Consider the following 26621-nt stretch of genomic DNA (forward strand, 5'->3'; position numbering starts at 1 on the left):
AAATTAAAAGTCGAGTGATTAACCAACTGAGCCACCCAGGCACTCCTGCTGTTTAACTTTTAAGGTCAACAGTCCCTACTCTATATAACAATATTAAAAGTAAGATTCCTGAGAAGAATACATGAACCAATCCTTGGAAAGTTCTTAGCACAGACTCTGGTACCCAGTAAGTAGTCATCAAATTAGATTTATTAAAATGCATCACAATTCACGGGGTGCCTGAGTGGCTTAGTCAGTTAAATGTCTGACTTCAGCTCAGGTCATGATCTCTGGGTCCTGGGATCAAACCCCACACTGAGCCCCACATTGAGTCCTGCATTGAGCCCCATGTTGTGCTCTGTGCTAAGCTAGGAGTCTGTTTCCCCCGTCTCCATCTGCCCCTCCCCTCACTTATGCTGTCTCTCTCTCTTTCTCTCAAATAAATAAATAAATAAATAAATAAATAAATAAATAAATAATAGTTTTAAAATGCATCGCAATTCACAAACCATTTTGTATAGTTTTCTCATTTTGCTTCACAATACCCATGTAAGGATAAGGAAACTAACTCAAAGACGGAATGATTTTGCCAACACCACATAATTAGCTAAAAATTGGAAGAACCAGAACTAAAAGCCAATGCTCAAAAACTCCTAATTTTACTCTCTCCAATACCTTGAGTTGAAACACAGAGGCATCTTCTAACTCTGAAGGGAAATGTTCATGCTTGTACAAAGGTTATTGTAATTTCCAAAGTATTATTCTTAAATTAAGATGACACAGTTTACTTGATTAGGATTGTTTTCAGGGACACCTGGGTGGCTCAGTGCTTCAGCATCTGCCTTTGGCTCAGAGCATGATACCAGGATCCTGGGATCAAGTCCCACATCGGGCTCTCTGCAGGGAACCTGCTTCTCCCTCTGTCTATGTCTCTGCCTCTCTGTGTCTCTCAGTAATAAATAAATAATATCTTTAAGAAAAAAACAAAGTAGCAAAAGTTTGCCTAAAATACTCAGCTTACACCTCATTGGCTAGAATTGTCACTTTGCCATGTATAGCTAGCTACAAGGAAGTCCAGAAAAGCAACCACCTTTAACTGGACATCATGCCATCTCAATTGAATCAGGGTTCTGTTAGCAAGACAAAGCCGAAGAATGAAGAGCAACATTTGCCATTTTGACTTGTTTTGATATCTTCAGCAACCTTAGAACATACAATTTTTTTTAATTTTTAATTTACTTTTAAAATTTTATTTATTTAGGGGCACCTGGGTGGCTCAGTCGGTTAAGCGTCTACCTTAGGCTCAGTCATGATCCCAGAATTCCGGGATCAAGCATCATGTTGGGCTACCTGCTCAGCAGGAAATCTACTTCTCCCTCTCTCTCTCTCACACACACACACACTCTTTCTCTCAAGAAAATAAATAAAATATTTTTTTAAGTTTTATTTAAATAATCTCTACACCCTACATGGGGCTCAAACTCATGACTACCAAGATCAAGAGTTGCATGCTCTTCCAACTGAGCCAGCAAGGTGCCCCGACAAAGTTTCTTTTAACTTAGATATGAAAATTTGAAATGAGTGCATCATGCATGAGATGTTTTTGTTGTGCCATTGTTTTATTGTTGTTTTTGTCTCACATGAGTAGAAAACAAATATAAAATTGGGGTTAAGACTTAAAAGCAACATTTATGTACCTATATTGAGGTATCTAGGCATATACACCCATATATGTGTGTGTATTGATACATTGATATTTCTTTGGAAATATTTTAAAAAGACATCCAAAACCAACTTAAAACCACATAGAGACATTTTTATTTTACTGCCATTAATACTTTCTTCTACATTGCACTGGGCTAAGACAAGATGTTTGTTTCATCCATAAGTGTAAACTCCTATGAAAACAGAATAAAAAAGGAACTTAAAAAAGGAAGAAATTATTGAGGCTGTTAAGCTTGTTATCAGAACTCTTTTAGATCTGCCTTCATTATTTGGGGAAGATTTGCTTGCCATATCTTCTAAAGAATGAGGTTAAGATGAAATAAAGCTCATTAATAAAGATGCCACTAATTTGGGGGTACTTCAAGAAGACTTCCGAAGAGTTGAGATGTGACTCTAGAGCACTGCTGTGCACTAAGGTCACCACTAGTTACATTGACTACTCAAAAATAACTAGGGCAGCTCAGGTGGCTCAGTGGTTTAGTGCCGCCTTCAGCCTAGGGCATGACTCTGGAGACCTGGGATCGAGTCCCAATCGGGCTCCCTGCGAGGAGCCTGCTTCTGTCTCTGCCTCTCTCTCTGTCTCTCATGAATAAATAAATAAAATATTTTTTAAAAATAATAAAGTAACTAAAATTAACAATTCAGTTCCTCAGTCACAATAGCCGTATGTGGCTAGTGGCTATTGCATAGGACAGTACAGATATAGATATAGAACACTTTCACCATTGCAGGAAGTTTTATCAGACGGCACTGCTCTAGAAGATCAAGACTTTTAAGAAGCGATACAAGACCAAATTATCTGAATGAGTGCAGCCCATCACTCAGAGCATTTTTGTAACTCCTCTTTGGAAACTGTCTTCAGAACCTTTACAAGCCATAGTAAGAAAATATCTTATTTCATTTATTCTGAGCATATCAAGTGCCTTCTTAACAGCACACTCCAGAGAGTGTGCTGAATGTAGGGATTCAAGGAGTAATGAGAAATGCCCTTTCCTCTTTATGCCATGACCTACTGGGGGAAGAAAAAGCTAAGATGTAAAGTAATAGGTGTAGATGGAAGTGTGTTAGTAGGGCACGTGATGTGATGAGCACTGGGTGTTATACACAACTGATGAATTACTGAACACTACCTCTGAAACTAGTCATGTATTATATGTTGGTTAATTGAATTTAAATTTAAAAAATTTTAAATTAATTAAAAAATCAAAAAGTGTGTACCATATGCTCTTGGAGCAGAAAGAAAGAAACAATTGATTCTAATTAAGAAAATACCTTCTTTATAAAGAATTCAGGTAAAAGCTAAATAAGGGGTTTCAAAGTTTTGCCTTGACAGATCACTGAAGTATTTTTTAAACAAAAGACTGACAAGAAGTTGTGTATTTTTGAAAAGGTTATTCTTATAGGAATTGGAGCAGGTAAAACACTGAAGGCAAGACCAAGTGGCAAGCTAAGGAAATAATTTGGGTTAGAGATGCTGAAGGCCCGAGTAGGTCAATGGCCATGAGAATCCAGAAAGAAAGAACAGATTCAATAGCGATCTGATTCAGAATTCAAAGATTGGTAATTATCCACTCCATTCTTCAGTTTTGCCTCTACATAATGTTGTGCAATTTTTTTAAAAAGTCATCCTGGGGGTATTCTAAAGAATAAGTTGCACAGATTCAAAACAGCATTTTAGCATCTTCTGTTTTTATAAAAACAAATCAAGAAACAGTGTGTGTGTGTGTGTGTGTGTGTGTAGATAGAAGATTTTGTGAAGATACAGACGAAGTTCTTGGCAATTATCTGAACCTGGGCAGGATCCAGAGTTTATTTTTTTCATTTTGCTAATTTGTATTTTCTATCTTTTTCTGTAATGACAATGTATTGTTTATGTAATAAAGAAAAGTTTTTTTTTTTTTTTTTATTTGCATTTATTCTATGCAGAATTTACTCCCGGGCCATAAGGTTTTTTTTCTTCAGTTTCTTCTGGAATATCTTTTTCTTCTGTGAAACCTCCTCTTCTGGTTTAGGAACAATCTGTTCTTTTTCAGTCAGAATCATCTCGATGTGGCAGGGAGAGCTCATATATGGGTTAATCCGGCCATGAACTCTGTAAGTTCTATGTCGCATCTTGGGGGCTTTGTTCACATGGATGTGCTCAATGACCAGAGAATCTACATCTAAATCCTTAAGTTCAGTATTACTCTCTGCATTTTTAAGCACGTGCAGTAAAAATTCGCACTCTTCTTGGGCCACTGACCCTGTGTCCAGCCCCACTGTTTGGCCTGCACACACCTACCAACTCCACCATTGTAGCAACGGAATGGCACACACTGCTTCTGCAAAGTGACATCTTTCGGATACTTGGTGGCTTTTCAGAAATGCATACCCTTGATGGCCTCGGCAGCTTCAAGCGTGTTCTTAAAGTGAACACAAAGATCTGAACCTCTCGATTTGCAGGATTTTGTAGGGTATTCTGGGTCCAGTGAGTAGCAAACAATTTTCAGAGGTCACCTCAGGCCGCTCGGGGAAAGAGCGGAAAAGCTATTTTTTAAATAGTAATTTTTAAAAGCCATAGTCATTAAACCTAAGGAAGCGTTCTAACAATGTTTTTAACAATGTCAACATGGCTAAAATCGTGTCTTTTTCCAAGTTTACTACTACGTTAGGATAACAGTCAGTTGAAATGTGAAAGGACATTTTCTTTAACAAAACAAGCTTACTATTTCATAGCTATAAGTCACTCGTAAATGACCTGCCAAAACTTTGCTATTATTCACTAGATTAGTATTATTCACTAGATTAGTATTATTCTATGTGATAATAGAATTTTGTCTATAATTAGACTTTCCATTACCTTGTAATTTGGTCCTTCCTTTTCTCCCATGGAAATAACCAATTCTCTGACCTACCCTGCCCCCCCCCCCCCCCCCCCCCCCCGCCGCCTCAAACTCCTATTCTGCATAGATATAGTTAATGAGCTTGGTTTTCCACCTGGATTCAGGAAGGTGAAATGTTTCTCCAGTTTCACTGCCAGTCTTCCGGAGGCTAATGAGTTTATACTCGGAAGCCATCACTGTTGCACTTCCGGCTGACACTTACATAGCTGAAAAGCATCTCCGCACCTTTGCACAGAACGGCTGGAGCTCTCAGCACGTCCTGCTCTACAAGCCTTGTGGGGCCTGGAGGCACATTGGTGGTGGTTGGGAATGTGCCTCTCAAGCCCATTAGTTCCCCACGGGCCATCATTCTGCAGTGTTCTAGCAGCTCCATCTGGACTCCAACCCCCACCCTGGAGTTCATGTGCGTTAAAGAAGGATGGAGTGGTGCCTACAGAACAAAGTATTTGGTAGGAAGTAAAAGAAAACATCAGCAAAATATGATTTTTGGAACATAACTCACAGGTGAATTAATCAGTGGACTTGTTTAGAAACGGATTATCCATACTAATGCAGTAGCAGAAATTAAAATTTCTGACTTGCCTTGTTTTGCCAATATTTAGGCATTTTGTTCTATTGAATGTGACTACATGTACAGACACACTTTTATTTAGTCTTACACAGGAAAAGAGAAAGCATAAGGCATGTACTTTAAGTGGTTTCTCATCCAAGCATTTTTATCACAAATTACTCAATCTAGTTGAAAACAGTAAGAAGGAGAATACTTCTGCCCCTCCCCCCAGTATTTGTTCTACCAACCTAGCTTGGCAGCCCAGAATCTATTGAATTATAGTTAAAATAAAGGCTTCTCTTTCTAAAACAACATTTGAGTTGTTGCCATATCAAAAGATCAGCAAGCTGACCTGCTAAAAGTAGGATGTGATTGCATGTTCCTCTCTATAGGACGAGTATTTCAGAGGTTTAAAAAGGAAAGGAAATCCTGAGAGAGAATTCAAGAAAAATAGAAGAATGTTTCAAAGTAATGTCTGTATACATCATTTCCCTCCAAGGCTATTTGGCACATAAATACTTTTTCCTGACTATATGGCACTCACTCCATATTTTTAACTAATTAATATTTAAACAGGTGACGACAGCAACTATATTAAAACTAGAAAGCCTTTCAATAGATGAGTCAGAATTTATAACTTAGAAGTTAACTGAATAGGGACGCCTGGGTGGCTCAGGGGTTGAGCATCTGCCTTTGGCTCAGGGCGTGATTGGTCCTGGAGTTCTGGGATGAGTCCCACATCGGGCTCCCTGTGAGGAGCCTGCTTCTCCCTCTGCCTGTGTCTCTTCCTCTCTTTCTGTCTCTCATGAACAAATAAATAATCTTAAAAAAAAAAGAAATTAACTCAATACTAACTGCTATATTCATTCCATTGGTTGCTTCAGATGTGCTTGCTACAAATTCTGGGTTTGAAAAACATGCAACCTCATCCAACGATGCACTTTAACTAGTACTTAGTTATGCTAATAATTCTGAATTATGTAAAACAACAGGTAATTCAAACATTATCTTTGGCTTTGTTTCAGATATACTTTTGTTTTTGTTTTTTTTTTTTGGATTTTATCTATTCATGAGAGAGAGAGAGAGAAAGGGGGGGAGCAGAGACACAAGCAGAGGGAGAAGCAGACTCTACGCAGTGAGCCCCACGTGGGACTCGATCCCGGGACTCCAGGATCACACCCCCGGCTGCAGGCGGCGCTAAACCACTGCGCCACCGGGGCTGCCCCTAGTTGTCACATTTGGATCTGGGTATCCTCGATCTGAAATTCACTCAACCTCAAATAAAATAGCAAAGCCTAAAAACCTGAAGACTTGAATGTCGAGAAATTGCCTATTTTTAATAGGCGATACAGCGCATTCTCACTCTCCCTCCTCTTAGAGCTGCAGGTGTCTCCGCGGCTCCAGTAGACAGAGAAAAGGGAAAGGAGGGGGAGACCAGAAAGGAAAGGAAATCGTCTGTGTGGCTCGGCGGGCGGGGAGGGGGAGGTGTTAATATTATGATTAAAAGCTTTCCTCTTCAGTTTGGAAGTTCTTACCCATATTAATGTTCTGACATTAAGGAATAGGAGACTGAGCAGCAGCGGAATTCGAGTCTGTCCATCTGTAACTTATAAAAGGAAAGGAACAAAGCAGGGATAGGAGGCAGGAAAGATGCAGGGAGAGAGCGAGATGTAGGCGCGTGGGGACGGGAAGGGAGAGGCGGATTTGGCAGCCGAAGGGGGGACGCAAGGAACAGGAATGGAAAGTGTGGCCTGGCCGTCCAGCCCTGTGGTGGAGAAGGGGGAGCCCACGCCGTCTCACTTCCCGCCGCCCCCAGATCTTTCTTCCGTAGGTGGAGGCGCTCAGGGCCTCTGGAAAGAATCGGTGGGCTAAGAAAGGAAAGGCTGTCGCCCGAGGATGCGCAGGCCGCGGGGCGCTCCCCGGGGGCGGGGGGCCGGGGGGCGGGGCCGGGTCGTGACCCCAAGGCGCGCGGCGCTGCGGCCGCCGGGGGAGAAGGCCGCCGGCCCACGCCCGCCCGCCGGAGCCCCAGGCCGCGGCCGCCCCGCGCTGACCCCGCCCCGCCCCCCGCGCGCTCTCGCTCCCGGCGCGACCCTCGGCGGGCCTCGCCTCGCCCCCCGCGCAGACCCCCCAGCGCACGCCCCCGCCGGCCGGGTCGGCGGCAGGCGGCGAACAACATGGCCGCCGGCGTCGGCCGCAGGGCCTCGGGTCCCAGCCCTCGGGGGCGGCCCGGCGCGCGGCGGCGGCGGGACCCGCGGCCCGCGAGCCCGGGGCGGGGCGGGGGCGGCGGCCGCGGCGGGCGGGGGCGCGGGCCGGCGCGCGGGGGCGACGGCAGGGCGGGGCATCCGGGCTCGCGCGCGGGGCCGGACGCGGGCGCGGGCGCGGGCGCGGGCGCGGGCGCGGCGCGGGGGCGGCGCGGCGGCGGCGGCGGCGGCGGCGGCGGTTGGAAGCGGCGGCCCAGAGCCCTCTCGCGGCCGCGGCGGCAGCGGCAGCAGCGCCAGCCCCACAGCCTCCCGGCCGCCGCCGCCGCCGCCGCCGCCGCCTCGCGCTCCCGCCGCCCGGCCCGACATGAGTGAAGCGGGCCGGGTGCCCTCGCCCGCCGCGCCGCCCGAGCTGGCGGCGGCCGCTCCGGAGGACAGGAAGGGAAAGGAGCCGGAGCGCGAGAAGCTGCCGCCCATCGCGTCGGCGGGCGCCGGAGCGGCTGCGGCGGTAGGTGCGGGCGGGGGCAGCGGGGCGCCCCGACGGCTGGCGTCGGGGGGGGCGGGGGCGCCCGGCGACCCCAGGCCGGACCGGAGCTGCTCCCAGCGGTCCTCCGCCGGCTGGCGCGGGCTGTGCCTCGTGGACAGCCGCCAGCGCTGCTCGAGCTGCACCTTCCACGAAAACTGGGAATGCTGGGGGGGGGGGGGGGGGGGGGTCGCGTCGGCTGCCCGTTCGCGGTTCTTGTCGGGGGGGGGGGGGCGCTTTCTCTAAGGAAGTGACCAGCGTCCTGGAGTCGACTTATCACATCTGTTGGGTGAGGACAACGTGTCAGGCAGGGGACAGTGGGTTTTCCGCGGAGGTGCCTGCCTGCCTGCCTGCCTGCCTGCCTTTGGGGCGCGGAGATTTCCCCCCGGAATCTCTTCGCTTTTCTTTCCCTTCCCCCTCTGATTGAACAGGCTGTGCGACGAGTTTCCACTTAATTGTGACCTTTCCGTTGCTGTCAGGATAGTGGGAGGTAGATAGATGCCTCAGTGATGGTTTTATTTTTCATAAGGCACAGACATGTGACGTAAGGTGGGGAGGCTTTTTTAACCTTTTATTTAAACTCAAGTTATCTAAGCTTCACAGGGATGATTTCCCAGCTGGATTTTCTTAAGGATTATTTGGAGAGGGCTCTGAGGCTTCAAACTACATATTGCCAGATGATGTAATGGGACAGCTCCCCCCCCCCCCCCTTCCCTGTTTCTACTGGTGGTTATGACTCTCGTTACTTTGGAGCACACACACACAAATTAATCTCTGATTTTTGAGATTTTTATTTGACTTATCATTTAAATACTTTTTGAAAGTTTGCTTTCGTACATTTAAAGGCCATGACTTGTCATGCATCTGTGCTTGACAAAATAGTAAAAGTTTAGAGAACATGATACATTTTTTTTTATTCCTACTTGCAATTCATTTCTTGAAACCTCCCTCTTAAATGACTAAGAAGTTACTAAAATAGCTCACTCTTTAAAGTGTTAGGAATAATGTTTTGATTCTGTAGGTTTTTCGAAAATGTCTAAGGACTGGAAATTGTTAGAACAAGCTCTGCTTATTAAATTAGCAAAGTGTGGACAATAATAAAAGGACATACGTATTAAAATATAGCTGCAATTGAGTGGTCTATTGGAGTTGTGCACGGTAAAGAATCACTTAGGGAAATGCGTTAAAGGAATTTGTCACCCAACTTCTGCAGACTTGGTTCCTGCATTTGTACCCTAGGCTTTCAGAGTTTATTCAGGACATTCCGAACATGCAAAAAAGGCAGTGTTTTAAAAGTTCATTTCTAAATCAGTTGTTTAAAACAATGAACGTATATGCTTATAAGAAACAGTTATATGAAATGGTTTAGGTCCCCAAGTTAGCACCCTTCCCAAAACGTATTTATCTCAGTGTAACTGAAAAATTGAAGGTTTGGAATAAAAACTTGGAAAATTTGACACAATATGGACCCAGGTCTACAGACTGTTTCCTGACGCCCTTGGAGTTTAGAGTTTTGGAATCCAGAGTTTTTCAGAGTTTAGAAAGGCAATTCGATGCATATGTTATATATAACATCCACAGTGAGGTCCTGGCCAACTAATTCTTTGTAGTCAAGCATGTCAGTAGCTCTGGAGTGAAGTGTATGTGTGTGTTCACACTAAGTGAGGTAAAGGCAGGCTTAAGTGTCAATAGCTTCATATCAGTTCACATCAGGTTGGATTGTCAGAGTTTAGGTCAGGTATATGTTTTGTCACCATATGAGTTATAAAAACCTTTCAGTTTTAAAAGCTTATAGGATTTCAGAAGTATGAATGAAGGTTTATGGATTTTTTACTACTAGCTAAACAAGAGTAGAGTTTTAAGTTTTTAAAACCTTGAATGGAAAATATGTGTTTAGCCCTCCAGAGGGCAGGAGAGTTGGGATGATGTCTGAGTTCAGCAGCAGGTGACTTGGAAGGCCTTGGTGTGGAGGAGCAGGAAAAGACAGTTTGTGGCCTGTTTGGTTGTTTTTCAGCCTATGGTGCGGATTAGATGAAGCTTCTGGAGGTTTGCTTAGGAACCTGATTACCATCAGTAACTTTGTCTTTGGGCCACTTTAGTGATTCTTTTTGCCCCAGGTGAACAGTTCTATGTAGACTAGGTTTATGACTCAATTAATGTGACCCTACATTATTGGCTTTTTCCAAAAATCATTCTATTACATTTTTATGGGAGTTTGGAAATAATTTAGAGTGACAACTCCCTAGCATAAGAAGAAAGCCAGGTTACGATGACCCAAATTAAGCTTGAAGAGCTGGGACTATATTCTAGAAGTATAAAGAAATGTGCAAGGGTGGGATTGAGGGTGCTGGAAAAAGCCGCCCTAAAGTGATTGATTCTAAGACCACTTTAGTGTGAGGGAAGTCCATTCTAGCCGGGAAGTGCCTAACAAAATGTTCTCAAACCTGACTGACCAGAGTTTCCCTGGTGGCACGTTAAAATCCTGATTCCTGATTCGAAGGTCTCACCTCAGAGCAACTGTTTTCAGCCTTTGATGCACAGTGGAACCACCTGGGGAACTTTTAGAGCCATCATTGCTCAGTTTCAATTGCAAACCAGTTGAATGAATTTCTGTGGATGGGGCTTAGACTTCTTTTTAATTCTCAGATGTAGCTAAGATTGAAAATTCATGCTTTATGTACTAAATTAAGTGCTCTAAGAAATCTGTATTTTATTTTATTTTTTTTTAATTAACTTTTATTGGTGTTCAATTTACCAACATACAGAAAAACACCCAGTGCTCATCCCGTCAAGTGTCCACCTCAGTGCCCATCACCCATTCCCCTCCAACACCCGCCCTCCTCCCCTTCCACCACCCCTAGTTCATTTCCCCGAGTTAGGAGTCTTTATGTTCTGTCTCCCTTCCTGATATTTCCCAACATTTCTTTTCCCTTCCTTTATATTCCCTTTCACTATTATTCATATTCCCCAAATGAATGAGAACATACACTGTTTGTCCTTCTCCGATTGATTTATTTCACTCAGCATAATACCCTCCAGTTCCATCCACGTTGAAGCAAATGGTGGGTATTTGTCGTTTCTAATTGCTGAGTAATATTCCATTGTATACATAAACCACATCTTCTTTATCCATTCATCTTTTGATGGACACCGAGGCTCCTTCCACAGTTTGGCTATTGTGGCCATTGCTGATAGAAACATCGGGGTGCAGGTGTCCCGACGTTTCATTGCATCTGAATCTTTGGGGTAAATCCCCAACTACATTTCTTCAAGTCTACTTAGTTTATGGAGCAACATTTGAAATGGACTGGTGAAAGGTATGGATTAAGTGAAAGGCACATCAGAAATCAAGGGGGTGGGGGAATGGAGAGAAATGGTGGTTCTAGCAGTTCTAGTTAAGAGATCCTCAAGAGGCTCAAGATAGAGACCTCAAAAAACCATCAGGGTGCATGGTTTGGCCTTGTTGCTGTGGAGAGGTGATGCAAGTCCAGAGAGTTGAGGAATTGGAAGCAGGACTTGGCTACAAAGGGATGGTGGTATGAACATTGAATCTACTGAGGTTGAGAGAGCGGAGGAGAATATTGTAAATTAGTTACTGATATAATCCAAAAGTTAGGGGGGAAATGGTGAATAAGGAAGAAGAAAATGGTCAAAGGAAGAGTAGAAATAATAATGGCTGGGTAGCTCAGTCGGTTAAGTGTTCGACTCTTGGTTTCGGCTCAGGGTTGTGAGCTCGAGCCCTGCATGGGGCTCTACATTCAGTGCTGACTCTGCTTAAGATTCTCTGTCACCCTCTCTCTCCCTTGGCATGAGCGAGGGCTCGTGCTCTCTCTCTCAAATAAAATAAATAAATAAAATCTTTAAAAAAGAAAAGAAATAATAGTGGCAAGTGAGGATGAGTTTGTCTACTTCAGCATTTAAACCAGGTGAACAAGAAGAGGGAGGAGGTTCTCCACAGGATAGGTTAGCAAGGAATGAAATGGGTTCAAGCAAGAGCCAGATTTAATTAAGTCAGGAAGGTGAAGGAAAATGGAGAAAATCAATTTAGGATTTCAAAGGGAAGTTTGCCCACAATGAAGGTCAGAGGACTTGTCAAGGAGGTGGAACAGAAGGTGAGCAGGAGGAGGTTTTGAGGGCAAGCATAAAGTTTGGAGAGGATTTGATAGGAAGTAGCAGGCATGAGAAGTTCATATACGTTGTGTCAGGTGTGTATACATGGGCTTGGTGAAGCCACTAGCCAAAACATTATTGAACATCTGTTATGTTTAGCTTTGGACTAGATGCTACAGAAAACACAAAAACATGGTTTAAGAGAATTCCAGCCTCAGAGGAGGCAGGGCTAACACATGGAAGCATAACAAAGGAAAGCAAGTCACAATGAGCTGTAGAAACAATTTGCACTCTAGGAGACCAGAGAAAGGAAACCATTGTGTGCAGAACTATGAAGAAAGGCCTTCAAGAAAAGGTAATTATTTAAGCCAGCTGGCCATTGGAGGATGATAGGATTTGGATGGGCAAAAGAAAGTGGGGTAAGTGATCCAGTGGGGAAAACAACATGAACAAGGCTTAAGGAAAAGCATTAGGGAGTAATACAGTGAGCCCAATGGAAGCGTGCTGGGAACTTGTGGGAGGTAAGTAAGATTGCATGGGGGCTGGAGCCAGATCACTAGGCACAGAAGTATGGACTTCTTTTTTCCCCCTGTGGTTAGTGGGAAGCCCCTGGAGTTGCCTAAAATAGAGGAACGACATAATGAAATCCACAGTAGTGATTAGCGGTAGTTGGCCTGGAGGGGGAGGAGGAAGGGCACAAAGGAAGGAGCTTTTAGCTTTGAAGTTGGTACCCAAGGTGACAGGTGCATCCACTCAGGTGGTGGCCATGTGATAATGGAAAGAGATGGAAGAACCCATGTGATGTGGAACCTTATTAGAGAACAGAATAGAAAAGAAGGAAGATTGATACGGAAAAAGATTCTATAGTTTCCAGACAAATTCTCTGAGAGAAAAATGTTTACATCAAAAGGCAATCCAGCCAACAGCATTCCAAGTACACATACGTGTGTGTGAACTCACATAAACACTGATCATGTAGGCATTTGGAACGATCTTATATATGAAGACTCTTGTGCCCTTTGTCCATTGTGTTTTAAATAAGAGGTGAGACAGGAAAGAGTGAAGGCTGTGATGCCGTAGGTGTTTTAGGCAATTTAATAAACCACAGATGTTATAAAAATACATCATATATGTATATGTTAAATATATATAAGTAATATACAAGCTAGTATTTGAGTACCTACTGTATGCTAAGCATCTTCCCTGTATCTCTTGCTTAGTCAGATTGCAATCAAAAACAATCACAACAACCACTGTGATGGTGTGGAAGCTATTCTCATGTCACAGAAAAGGAATCCAAGAGTCACAGAGATTACCTGTTACTTGCTGAAGGGTAAATGGCTAGTAAGGAGAAAAATTTGGTTTAAAATTGAGATGTTTCTGACTCAGAAACCCATGTTCTTTCTATATACCGTATCTATGGTCAGGGCAATGTGGTTCAAAGAGCCTGCACCTAAAGCAATATTTGTTATTTTTGAGAAGAGGATGTGGTCCAGGGACAAGTTTGTTCAAAATTTTGTTAACAGAGACAGAACTATTATGGAGGAGAAAGTGTGTTCTAGGATATCTGATAGTGTCAGTTTTAATGGTATGAATGAAAGAATTTTCTATGTAAAACAAAGCGATCTCTTTAAAGAAAAATAATCAGAGTTTTAAGACACAAAAAGGAGGGTGATAGCTATATTAATACATATCCAGGGTGTCTCTAATTTTGAGTGGGTTGTAAAATCTGTCAATTTTTTTTTAACTGCATGGCCATTATGTAGTTGCCTGCTTATTCTCTCAACTGTAACTAATTCAGGATGTTGGGACACAAGTGATTTGACTCTATTTAACAATTGGAGAAAAGTGGTCATTGTAACTTATGAACCAGGGAACCTCCAAGAGTACCCTGTAAGATACTGAACCATAGTGAGAAGATTAAATTAATATACATAGGCATTTTTTAGGACATAGTGAGCCCTTGACATAGTGAGCACTCAATAAATGTTGGATGATGATATTATTAGTGTTATATTCAAACCAACCTCTGTAGCTGGAAATCTGTTTGTAAACCAGCCAGCCCTTTCTAATTCTGTCCTGTGGCTTTGGTACTTTCCTTCCTACTGTTCTATATCAAGCCTCCAGTCCTGTACCACCCCCATCTTCCTTTCCCACTGTGGCGAGCACACACATACACACACTGAATTAGAGGACATCATGCATTTTCTGAACTCTTTGGGGCTGGTGTATGCCTGGGGTCATATACATTTCTTTTTGAAGAGGAAAACAAATAGCTTCAAAAGGGTAGAACTAGTGTTGCCAGAGTAGCAGCTTATTTTGGCAAAGAGTTTGGAAATTAACTTGCTTATTTTTTGTTTAAGTTGAGGAAGACAGAGTAGAGAAAGACCAACAGAAGACAAATAAGGAAGTGGGTGGAGCTGAGAAAACTCTGGGAAGATTTGATTTCCCTACTTTTTCTCCTGTTTTTGTTTTGTTTTGTTTCTAATATAAGTTTACTCTGTGGGTGAAGGATTCCTTCTTGCATTGCAAAAAGGTTAGACTAGTAAGCCTTATATGAGTAACTAGTTGTTCCTAAGTTGGTATTTGTAACTTAGTAACATTTTGGTAAGCAGTCAAAAAACATGTTTTGGGGAATGATTATAGTAAATGAATATGCCTTTTAAACATAGAAATTACTGAAATGTTACTAATTCAACTGAATTGAAAAGTCTGTCGGAAGTCTGAGCCTAGTCATTAAAGAAAGCTCTATTTCAAAAATCACTTGGTTTTGATCCACATGTTTTTATTAAAGAACAGCAGATTGGTTGAGGAATTGTGATTGCATCAAATCATACATTTTTAAAGTAGTATTTTACTATATAATGATAATCTATTGCTGCAATTTTTTCCTTTTCCGAGGTTGTAAAATAAGTGAATAGACTCTCCCCCATGCCACCTTGCCTTCTTGATGAGTGAATACTGAATTTTCTGAGCTTCGGGACTAACATTTCTTTTGTATTAAGTTTTCAGTTCTTTGTAAGATTAATTGCATTGTAACTTTCTTGGTGTCGAAATTTTGTTTCAGAATCCACATCCTTATTTCCTAGTCTCCTTTGAAAGAGGTGGTTTATATCACTTAAAGAAAAGCAATTCCACTTGGACTGGTGCTACTTAGTCTGAGAGGGAAGTTCACACCTTGCAAATAGCTAACTTTTCACATCTTAATAGAAGGCTGTCCAGCAGAGTTAGCACTTCTGATTTTATAACCCAGCACCCTAATAGGGAACTGTGAAAAAAACATACAAAAAAGAAAATGTATCTTTACCCAGTGACAGGGCCTAAAATAGTCCCCTTTGTAAACTAAATGTAGTTGAGCCCTCTCATCTGATATGACCCTACTTGGTCAGTTTCTATAAAAAGTTGGTAAAGCAGACTATCTTAAATATTTTTTATTTTAACTTAAAACATATAAATGTACTTTTTTTTCACCTTTTGACACACTAGCCTTCACTCAGTATCATAGGAAGCTACTCTCTGTACTTTTTCTGTGCATTATAGGTAGTCTCTGGATTCGTTGATACTGAATGACACATGCATTATGCATTATATTAGGAGTACTTAACCTGTTGCTGAAATATTTATCTTTAGATTTGAAAAAGAAATTTGGTGAGGTATGCCCCAAAGTATAGATTGCTATTGTCCCTATATCCATATCAGAGATTACCAAAGCAAGAAACTCAGTTTTTATTCATTTAGAGATCTCTTATGCTTTGTGGAGTATTTTTTACCATATTTAAATTCACTACCTTTCCAGCAAATCCCTTCTTCCAAAAATTATGTGGGGATATTCTGAATCAGAATAATTCTCTCCTTTTTCCTAAGTTTGTATGCTATATTGGATCTAATGTAGGAAAATATGTTTTCATCTGTCTAGATGAGCTCTGTCCAGGAGAAATACAATGCGAACCACATATGTAATTTAAAATTTTCTAATAGCTACATCAAAAAGAATGAAAAAGGAGGTAAAGTTACTTTTAATAATATATTTTATTTAGCCCAACATATCTGGAAATTTATCATTTCAGTATTTAATCAATATAGACACTGGTTGATCTACTTTACCTCTTTTTTTCATACAAAGCCTTTGAAAATTGTGTATTTTACACTTAATATCTGTTTGGATTAGCACATTACAAGTGCTGCATAGCCCCCTCTAGCAAATGGCATATTAGACAGTGTAGATCTAGATGATATCATCTTGTCCTCCCAAGATATCTTTAATTCATTCGTAGTTTTAATTATTGTTTATCCCTATTGTATCAGTCCTCAAAGTGTTGTCTTCCACATCCTTACAGAGGTCCATGAGGTCGAAACTACTTTTATATGAAGATGTCATTTGTCTTGTCTTATTGCTACTCATTCTCCTGGGTGTAGAGTGTAGTTTACTAAAGGATACCGTGACTTGGTATTGCAACAAATTGAACAAAGAAGCAGATAGAAAGATCCAGTTGTCTTCTGTGAAGTCAGATGTTAAAAAATTGATTTGCAAAATGTAAATGCCATTCTTCTCACTAAGATTTTTTTGTTGTTTGAGAAAATATATTTTCCATAAATGGGTTTATTGTTATCTTAAAAGGAATTAATACATGCAATAATTTTTAAGAGTGTAAAGGGATCCTGAGACCAGAAAGTTTGAGAGCCACTACCGTAACATATGTTGAATTTTCTTTGTTTGCTTTTTATTGGGCATTATTGATGACCAGTATTCTACATAAGTGTATTTTCCAACCAACCAAGTGTTATTGAACATTTTAGAATGCCTAATCATTATTTATTGTATGGAGCATTTTCTAAAATACTTTATGTACTTCTCAGAAGATACTAAGCACAATTTAACATGTCCTGTTAACTAGATTCCTGTGACAGCTTTGCATCCAGAGCTGACCTCATCACAGAGCTCTATGCAGAGTCCACCTATCTATATATATCTATATCTAGTGTTTGTCTCTTCAATAAGTAAAACTTCTGCCAATTGACCTTCTAAATAGCTGGAATGTAATATTAATTTTCACTTGATATGGTTTAAAATGCAAAGATTTCCCAGCTTGTTCACAAAACTAGTAATTTAAAACATGAATAATTAATTTTGTAGATATAGGAATTCAATTTAAAATATTTTAATTCAAAAACTCTAAGATAGTGAGATACTATGGTTTTAAAATGTGTTTCATGATGTAACAGAGAGCCAATGTATTCTTTTATCAGTGATTGGTTTAGAATGTGAACAGAAATGTTTTATCTTTTGCAGCAGCTTTTGGGGGATAGAGGATAAGCAAGGTAAATTTTACCAGAATCCTGAATATGATGGAACTTGGTATCCAGTACAAAAGTTATCACGGAAAACCATGAATATCTGTCTTTAGTAAGATACTAAAAGGCACCTGGTGAAAAATATGATAAAGGGGCGCCTGGGAGGCTCGGCTTAGTTGAGAAGGTATCTGCCTTCCACTTGGGTCATCATCCCAGGGTCCTGGGATTGAGCCCCCATCAGGCTCCCTGCTCAGTGAGGAGTCTGCTTCTCCTTCCCCCTCTCCCTCTGCCTTGCTTATACTCTCTAAATAAATAAATAAATAAATAAATAAATAAATAAATAAATAAATAAAATACATATTTTTAAGGTTTTATTTGTTCATGAAAGACACAGAAAGGCAGAGACATAGGCAGAGGGAGAAGCTGGCTCCCTGTAGGGAGCCTGATGTGGGACTCTATCCCAGGACAGTGGATTCACGACCTGAGCCAAAGGCAGATGCTCAACCATTGAGCCACCCAAGTGCCCCAAATAAAGTCTTTTTAAAAATATGATAAATCAGAAATATAACTCAGGTGTAGTTTGATCCTTAGTAAAGGTTGGAAATAGAAGTTTGTATTAAAATTTAAAATAAGATTGGCAATATTATATGTTAACAATAGCAGAACATACTCTTAAGTCTTTGTCTATATTTTTTTAAATTATTTATGATTATGAATAGTCAAAGAGACCACTGAGGTCCATTTTAAGTACTTGTGAAATATGATCTTTGATTAGTTACGTAATTAGTACATGAAAATTTTTCTGCTATTTGTTGAACCTTTGCCTAGAGAGTCAAGTCTATTATTTATTATGCCAGTTTTAAATATTTTTGAGGGTTTTTTTTTCTTCAATGAATTCTTGATTTTTTTTACCCCCTGTGTTCCCTATTTGTGCTTATCCTCAATCTGTAACAGCTGGTTAGGTATTCTGCTACTCTCTATTCTTCAACACATCCAGCCCACTGCTTGTAGGCTGGCCACATTCCAGGGCTTCATCCTTAGTGTTCTTCTGCTGTAGGACTCATAGATTGCATTTCCAAAACTCCTCAGGAAACCAGATGTAATAAACTGTGGTAGATCCGATTCTTAGAAGACTCAGTAATGTTCTCTAACCTTCAATTTAGTCTGATGTTTGATGTCAGTACCCAATAGCTTCTTGAGTTCATTCTCTATTTTTTAGTTTACCATGGCCAAACAATGCTGCCCTGTTTTTCTCTTGTGAAAGTATTAGGTTATGTGTAAGATTTCTCTTCTATGAGCTAGTCTGGGGCAACGGCAGTTTTGCAAGTTTGCTTTTATTAATCATCTGTAGTGTGCTGCCAGCCTCTGAAATTGTACATGATTTGTTTCATGTCATTTCAGATATAAAGTATCGGGAACATAACCATCTTAAAAGACTTACTAGACCAAGGATTTTTCCCCATTGTCTTGTAAGGTTTTTGTTTTTTAATACAAGAAACAGAAAGCCAGCCCATATATGCCTCCCTTAGGAAAAGGGGGTTTATTGGAATGATACACACACATAGATCAGAACCAGAGAGCAAACTGGAACAGAGATTGGCTGCTCTCTGTACCTCTGCTGTTCTCTCACTCTTGGGCGGGCACTCGTTTCCATATTCCTTCATTTAAAATCTGGAAAGACCTCTTTCTGATTACATACTAGAAAGCATCAATGCTCTTTATGCCAGGCCACCTAACATGTGGCCACCCAGGCTACAGATGGCTGCCTTCTGGTTGAGTGCCTATCTCTGCTCCCATCTGTGGCCATTCCTGCACAAAGAATAGCAGTAATGCTGTGGGGACCACAGAAGCAAACATTGGATTTGGCAGCCATGAAATATGCTCAGTGTTACCTTCCCTCAAATCTTTGTCCCCTTCCAGCCATTTAGCCTTTCTCCTCCTCTGTAAAACTTCTGGACAGAGCAATCCTTGCTCTTTGCCTGCATTTCCTAATTTCCCACTCATTCACTAGTCCAGTTCATATAGTTTCTGCCACCAGCATTCTACTGAATCTGTTGTCTCCAGTGTCCCCAAGATTTCACAGTTGATCATTCTAGTAGGCACATTTTAGACCTAACCAGTCTCCATTCTTTAACATCATCGACCCACTTCTCTTGAAACTTGGTCCTCCCTTCATTTGTAACACATCACCTTTTCTTGGATTGCACATCTCTTTGGCTATTGATTCTTTATCTTCTTTGTCAGCTCATATCATACATGCCTCAGAGATACTCCAGGTTCAATTCCAGACCACTGCGATAAAGCAAGTGTCACAATAAAGTGAGTCAAATGAAATTTTTTTCATTTCCCAATACATATAAAATTATGTTGGTACTATACTGTAGCTTGTTAAGTATAATAAAAGCATAATATCTTGAGAAAAATGTACATACCTTAATTTAAAAATGCTTTATTGCTTAAAAAAATGCTAACCATCATCGGAGCATTCAGTAAGTCATAATTTTTGTTTTGTTTTGTTTTTTGCTAGTGGAGGGCTTTGCCTTGATGTTGATTGCTGACTGATCAGGGTGGTGATTGGTGAAGGTTGGGGTGGCTATGGCAGTTTCTTAAAATAAGACAATGAAATTTGCTGTATCAATTGACTCTTCCTTTCACAAATGATTACTCTGTAGCATGTGATGTTGTTTGATAGCATTATATCCACAATAGTACTTCTTTCCAAATTGAAGACAGTTGTCTCAAACCCTGCCTCTGTTTTATCGACTAAGTTTATGTTGACTTTTCAACAGTCTTTACCAGGACTAGATTTCATCTCAAGAAACCACTTTCTTTGCTCATCCATAAGAAGCAACTCCACATCTGTTGAAGTTTTATCCTGAGATTGCAGCAGTTCAGGCATATCTTAGGCTCCACTTCTAAATCTAGTTTTCTTGCTATTCCTACCACATTAGCAGTAACTTCTCCACAGTAATCTTGAACCCCTTAAAAGTCATCCATGAGGGTTGGGATCCACTTCTTCCAAACACCTGTGAATATTGATATTTTGACCTCTTCCCCTGAGTCACAGATTTTCTTAATGTCATGTAGAATGGTGAATCCTTTCCAGAAGGTTTTCATTCCAGAAGGTTTTCATTGGACTTTGCCCAGATCCATCAAAGGAATTCCTATCTAGGGCAGCTACATCCTTATGAAATGTATTTTTTAAATATGACTTAGAAGTCAAAATGACTCCTTGATCCATGAGCTACAGAATGGATGTTGTGTTAGCTGTATGAAAACAGCATTCAGTTCATTGTACATCTCCATCAGCGTTCCCAGGTGACCAGGTGCATTGTCAGTAGCAGTAATATTTAGAAAGACGTCTTTTTTCTGAGCAGTAGGTCTCAACAGCAGACTTAAAATACTCAGTAAACTATGTTGTAAACAGATGTGCCGTCACCCAGGCTTTATTATTCCACTATTAAGAGTACAAGCAGAATAGATCTAGCATAATGTTTAAGGGCTCTAGAGTTTTTGGAATGGCCAGTGAGCATTGGCTTCAACTTAGAATCACCATCTGCATTAGCCCCTAGAAAGGGAATCAGCCTGTCTTTTGAAACCAGGTATTTATTAACTTCCCCTTTCTATGAAAGTTTTATAGTTTACGTGAATCTTCTTCCAATACGCTATTTGTCTACACTGAAGAACTTGTTTAGTGCAGTTGGCTTCATGAATTAGCTAAATCTTCTAACTTGCTACAGCTTCTGTATCAGCATTTGCTGCTTCCCTTGCACTTTTATGTTATGGAGATGGCTTTTTTCTTTACACCTCATGAAGCACCTTCTGCTGGCTTCCAACTTTTCTGTAGCTTCCGCACTTCTCGCAGCCTTCATAGAATTTCAGTTAGAGTCTTGCTCTGGATTAGGTTTTGTCTTAAGGGAAATGTTGTGGCTGGTTTGATCCTCTATGTGGACCACTAAAACTTTCTATGTATTAGCAATAAGGCTATTTTGTTTTCTTATAATTTGTGTGTTCACTGGAGTAGCACTTTTAATTTCCTTCAAGAACTTTTCCTTTGTATTCACAACTTGGCTGTTTGGAGCAAGAGGCCTAATTTTCACACATTTCATACATCATCATATCTTCTTCCCTAAGCTTGAATCACTTCTAGCTTTTGATATAAAGTGAGAGTATGCAACTCTTGCCTTCATTTGAATACTTTAGAGGCCATTGTAGGGTTTTTAGTTGGTCTAATTTCAATATTGTTGTGACTCAGGGAGTAGGGAAGTGGGAGAGGGAGAGAGATGGGAGAACAGCTGGTCATGAAGCAGTCAGAACACACACACTTAATCAAGTTTGCCATCTTATATGGGTGTGATTTGTGGAAACAATTACAATAGTAACATCAAAGATCATTGATTACAGATAATAATAATGAAAAAGTTTTTTTTTAATGAAAAAGTTTAAAATATTGCATGAATTATCAAAATGTGACACAGAGACCCGAAGTAAGTAAATGCTGCTGGAAAAGTGGTGCTGATAGATTTCTTGATCCAGGGTTTCCACAAAACTTCAATTTGTAAAAATGCAGTATCTGTGAAAAATAAAGTGTAATAAAAGGAAGTGTGTCCGTATTTCCCACAGTTCTGTCCTTATATTAGTTTTGTATAACAGTTGCTATGTGACAGTGGCATGATGATAACCTTGTCAATTAGGAAAAAAATCCATTATTTTGGCACAAGAAACATGATTTTACCTAGTGTGCATTGATTCCTTTTCCGGTCACTCGCAAATCATATTCTTATAAAACCCAGTCTAGAATTTTCGAGTTTTTACATATTCTTAAGTCATACACCCTCTTGTTTATCATGAGGTGTCAAAGAGTGCCTGTTCTCTTGAACTTTGAAATAAAGCATTTTATGTTATTTATTTTGTAATTGATGGAAACATTTTGTGATTCTTATTATGCTTCACATTTGGAACTGAAGTAACTGTTATATCATGCCATTTCTTTGGCCCAGCCTTTCATGACTCCTCATTCCTTATTCCTGTTGTCTTGGTTCTTCAGACTTTATGTTCTCTGATAGGCCTGGTTTAGCTTTTAGTATTACTTCCTTCTAGCCTCTTCCTTACACTGCTGACAGAATAATTTTGCTAGGTTACAGATATGATCATGTCACACCCTGCTTAGAAGTCCTCAGTGATTTTTCCCTTTTCTCCTTCTAGCACATCATTTCTACTCCATGGCTTGAGGGCTTCATGATGTGGTTTCTGCCTGTCTTTCAGTCTCATCTCACTGGGCCATTCTCCCTATCTGATTCTCTGTTTCAACTACACTGCTCCCTAAATCCTATTGTTGCTCAGTCCTAGATAGCAGTTAACTGTTTCTGACAGTTATCAATGAAAAAACAACACTGCCCTTGGTATATTAAATTATTGCAGATATTTAAGCTACATTACTGAGAGGTTATTCATTGATCTCATTTCACAAATTGGTTATTTTATTAATTACTATGTATAAATGAAATATAATTCATCAAATTTGGCTTTTGTTCCCACTAGTATTTAAGATGTTCTATAGAACAAAACATACAAGTAAGCAAACATGGCCCTAGTAGTTAACAAAATTTTTAAGTATCCTCATATTTATAGTAAGGAATGATTTACTTTTTCAAATGTATAGTTTATTTTGATTTTCTTTTTTAAGATTTATTTATTTATGAGAGAGAGAGAGAGAGAGAGGCAGAGACACAGGAGGAGGGAGAAGCAGGCTCCACGCCGGAAGCCTGATGCGGGACTCGATCCCGGGACTCCAGGATCGCACCCTGGGCCAAAGGCAGGTGCTAAACCGCTGAGCCACCCAGGGATCCCCCTGATTTTATTTTTCTAATCAACATACTTGTTCTGTGAATTTGAGTGTATTGCTATAATTTACCAAGAAAAATACTGGATATCACTGTCTTCTTATCGCATTCCCCAGTTTTCTCTTTCCTCAGGAATCTGTTAGAGATTAGAATTGATTGGCTGTTAAATGGATTTGTTGATTGAATTAGTTATTTTTTATTATTCAGAGAATCCACAAGTGAACTAAGCAATGTTCTTTAGGAACTTCTTTTATTGAGAAGGGGTAGAAGAAGCAGGAGGAAAATAAAATATTGAGTCTTTCCTGGATTGCTAGGACCTAATTTCCTTAAAATACATTTAAGTTTTTCTCCTTATGTTGATTTCCTCTGCTTACGTGAATTGCTTCTAAAGCTATAGAATTTTCATTCAGCATATATCTGTAAAAATCTAGAGTAGCCACAAAGTGTTGCGTAAACAGGCTGATACGTGTAACATACCTACTGTCACAGGATAAACTCTTAATAGTGATAGCTACTATGGAGAGATTGATATATGGTTATTTAAGGGTACAGACTTCAGGGTCATTCAGAGCTTGAATTCCCACTTACCAGCTCTGTGAACTTGGGCTTGGTCCTTCAATTTCCTTATTCGTATAGTGAGGTATAAATACATATCTCAGAGGAATGGTATATTAAGGTACTTAATACAACACCATGCCTATATAGCAAATAGTCAATAAGTGAATTATATATTATAGGCATTTGTTGAGCCACTCATCACGTTGTAGGTTTTGTACAGGACTCTAAATGATACTGTTTATGATTGTGGTACCAGATTCGTATATTACATCTATTAGAAGATTATTTTAGTTAGGCAACATGTCTAATATACTGGCTCATGTAGACTAATCCTAACACGTAAATACTAATGAATCTTCGCTGAACCTAAATCTAGTCAGTAGGCAAGCAAAATTTATACTTGTGGCCCTATGAAAATGAATCAGATGATCCCACATTATCTATAAGAGAGTCGGGAATGTGGGAGAGTCAATCCTTGGTAATCGTGAATGTTTTTGCTACATGGTATATGAGCTAATTCTGAAAAGGCAAATGGAAATCAGTGAATTAGGAAGGAGGAGAGGAAAAGGAAACTATTCTGAAAGCAAAGAAATTACCTTTAGAGTAAAGGAGTGAATATCAAGGAAGTAGTTATGTTCTATTAAGCATCTGTAAGCTAGAAAGATCTAGAGCTAGGAATAAACCCTGCGGTAGCTCCATAATTCAATATTGCCCTCATAATATTTTACTTATAATTATAAAGTACAGATGAATTACATGTTATGGACTATACAGTTACTGTTTTGTGGAAAGTACACTAATGGATAGATTCTGTGCTATAGAAAGATTGTGCTGTTATATGCACCTAAGGATCCCTAAGTGCTTTGCCTTATCTTTTTTCTTATCCCATCTCCTGTTTAACCCAACCCATCCCCCCATCCATCTCCCTTCTGGTAACTGTCAGTTAGTTCTCTATAGTTAAGAGTCTGTTTCTTTGTTTGCCCCCCCCCTTCTCTTTTTGCCCTTTGCTCAGTTGTTTTGTTTCTAAAATTCCACATATGAGTGAAATCAGTGGTATTTGTCATTTTCTAACTTCACTTAGCATAATGCTCTCAAGCTCTATCTACATTGTTGCAAATGGCAAGATTTCACTCTTTTATGGCTGAGTAATACTCCTGTGTGTGTGTATACCACATTTTCTTTATCCATTCATCAGTCAGTGGACATTCAAGCTCTTTCCATAATTGAATTAGTATTTTTGTATTCTTTGGGTAAATACCTAGTAGTGTGATTGCTGGATCATTGGGTAGTTCTGTTTAACTTTTTGAGGAACTTCTATACTGCTTTTCAGAGTGGCTGCACCAATTTGCATTCCCACCAGCAGTGCAAGAGGGTTCCGCTTTTTCCACATCCTCGCCAACACCTTGTTTCTTGTTTCGTAGATTTTAGCCATTCTGACCAGGTGTAAGGGAATAGCTCCATTGTAGTTTTGATTTGCATTTCCCTCATGATAAGTGATGTTGAACATCTTTTCGTGTGTCTGTTGGCTATCTGTATTCTCCTTTGGAAAAGTGTCTATTCATGTCTTGTGCCCATTTTTAGTTGGATTATTCATTTTTGGGGTGTTGAATTTTAAGAGTTCTTTATAGATAGATTTGGGTACTAACCCTTTTCAGGTATGTCATTTGCAGATATCTTCTCCCATTCTATAGATTGCTTCTTAGTTTTGTTGATTGTTTCCTTGCTGCACAGAAGCTTTTAATCTTGACGAAGTTCCAGTAGTTCAGTTTTGCTTTTGTTTCCCTTGCTTCCAGAGATGTGTGTAGTGATGGCAGCCCCAGTGGCTCAGTGGTTTAGCGCCGCCATCAGCCGAGGGCCTGATCCTGGAGACCCGGGATTGAGTCCCATGTCAGGCTCCCTGCATGGAGCCTGCTTCTCCCTCTGCCTATGTCTCTGCCTCTCTCTCTCTCTCCCTCTCTGTGTCTCTCATGGATAAATAAATAAAATCTTAAAAAAGAAAAGAAAAGAAAAGATGTGTGTAGTGAGAAGTTGATGCTGAGGCCAAATACGTTGCTGCCTGTGTTCTCCTCTAGGATTTTTATGGATTCCTGCCTCACAGTTATATCTTTCATCCATTTCAAATTTATTTTTGTGTATAGTGTAAGAAAGTGGTCCAGTTTCATTCATCTGTGTCTAGCTGTCCAATTCTTCTAACGCTATTTGTTGAAGAGACTTTTTTCCATTGGATATTCTTTCCTGCTTTGCTGAAAGTTAGTTGACTCTACAGTTGAGAGTCCATTTCTGGGTTCTCAGTTCTGTTCCATTGATCTATATGCATGTTATTGTGCCAGTACCATACTGTCTTGATCATTATAAGTTTGTAATATAACTTTAAGTCCGGAATTGTGATGCCTCCAGCTTTGCTTTTCTTTTTCTCAAGATTGCTCTGGGTATTCAGGGTCTTTTGTGTTTCTGTATGAATTTTAGGATTGTTTGTTCTAGCAGTATTATTGCTATTCCATTGGTATTTTGATAGGGATTGCATTAAATATGTAGGCTGCTTTGTGTAGTATAGACATTTTAGTGGTGTTTGTTGTTCCAGTCCATGAGCATCTTTCCCTTTCTTTGTGTCATCTTCAGTTTCTTCCATCAGTTTTTTCAGAGCACAGGCTTTCATATCTTTGGTTAGGTTTGTTCCTGGGTAGCTTATTATTTTCGGTATAATTGTAAATGGGATTGATTCCTTAATTTCTCTTTCTGCTGCTTCATTATTGGTGTAGGGAAATGTAACATCTCTGTATATTGATCTTGTATCCTATAACTTTACTGAATTTTTCGGTTCTAGCAGTTTTTTCCTGGAGTCTTTCATGTTTTTTATGTATAGTGTCATGTCGTCTGCAAAAGGTGAAAGTTTTACTTCTTCTTTGCTGAGTTGGATGCCTTCTACTTCTTTTTGTGGTCTGATTGCTGTAGGTAGAACTT

The 26621-nt window shown here is 40.2% G+C and overlaps 1 protein-coding gene across 6 annotated transcripts in view; it reads left to right on the plus strand.

Annotated features, from left to right (window-relative positions):
* The window catches only part of HECTD2 (HECT domain E3 ubiquitin protein ligase 2), an 88840-nt gene that overhangs the window by 5852 nt on the left and 56367 nt on the right, over positions 1-26621 (plus strand). For 2 of the 6 annotated variants that reach the window (XR_011997503.1, XR_011997504.1), the window contains exon 1: positions 7568-7842. The exons of 1 other annotated variant lie outside the window; for it this stretch is intronic. Coding sequence is in view for 1 of the 5 variants with exons in the window: in XM_072739496.1 (XP_072595597.1) it covers positions 7702-7842 (141 nt within the window). In the remaining 4 variants the exon portion in view is untranslated. Of the gene's footprint in view, positions 1-7559; positions 7843-26621 lie in introns of those variants that run through there. 3 more of the 6 variants (XM_072739496.1, XR_011997502.1, XR_011997501.1) reach the window with 3 other exon arrangements.

This window comes from Vulpes vulpes, chromosome 15 (assembly GCF_048418805.1).
Source record: "Vulpes vulpes isolate BD-2025 chromosome 15, VulVul3, whole genome shotgun sequence".
NCBI classification, from domain to species: Eukaryota; Metazoa; Chordata; class Mammalia; order Carnivora; family Canidae; genus Vulpes; species Vulpes vulpes.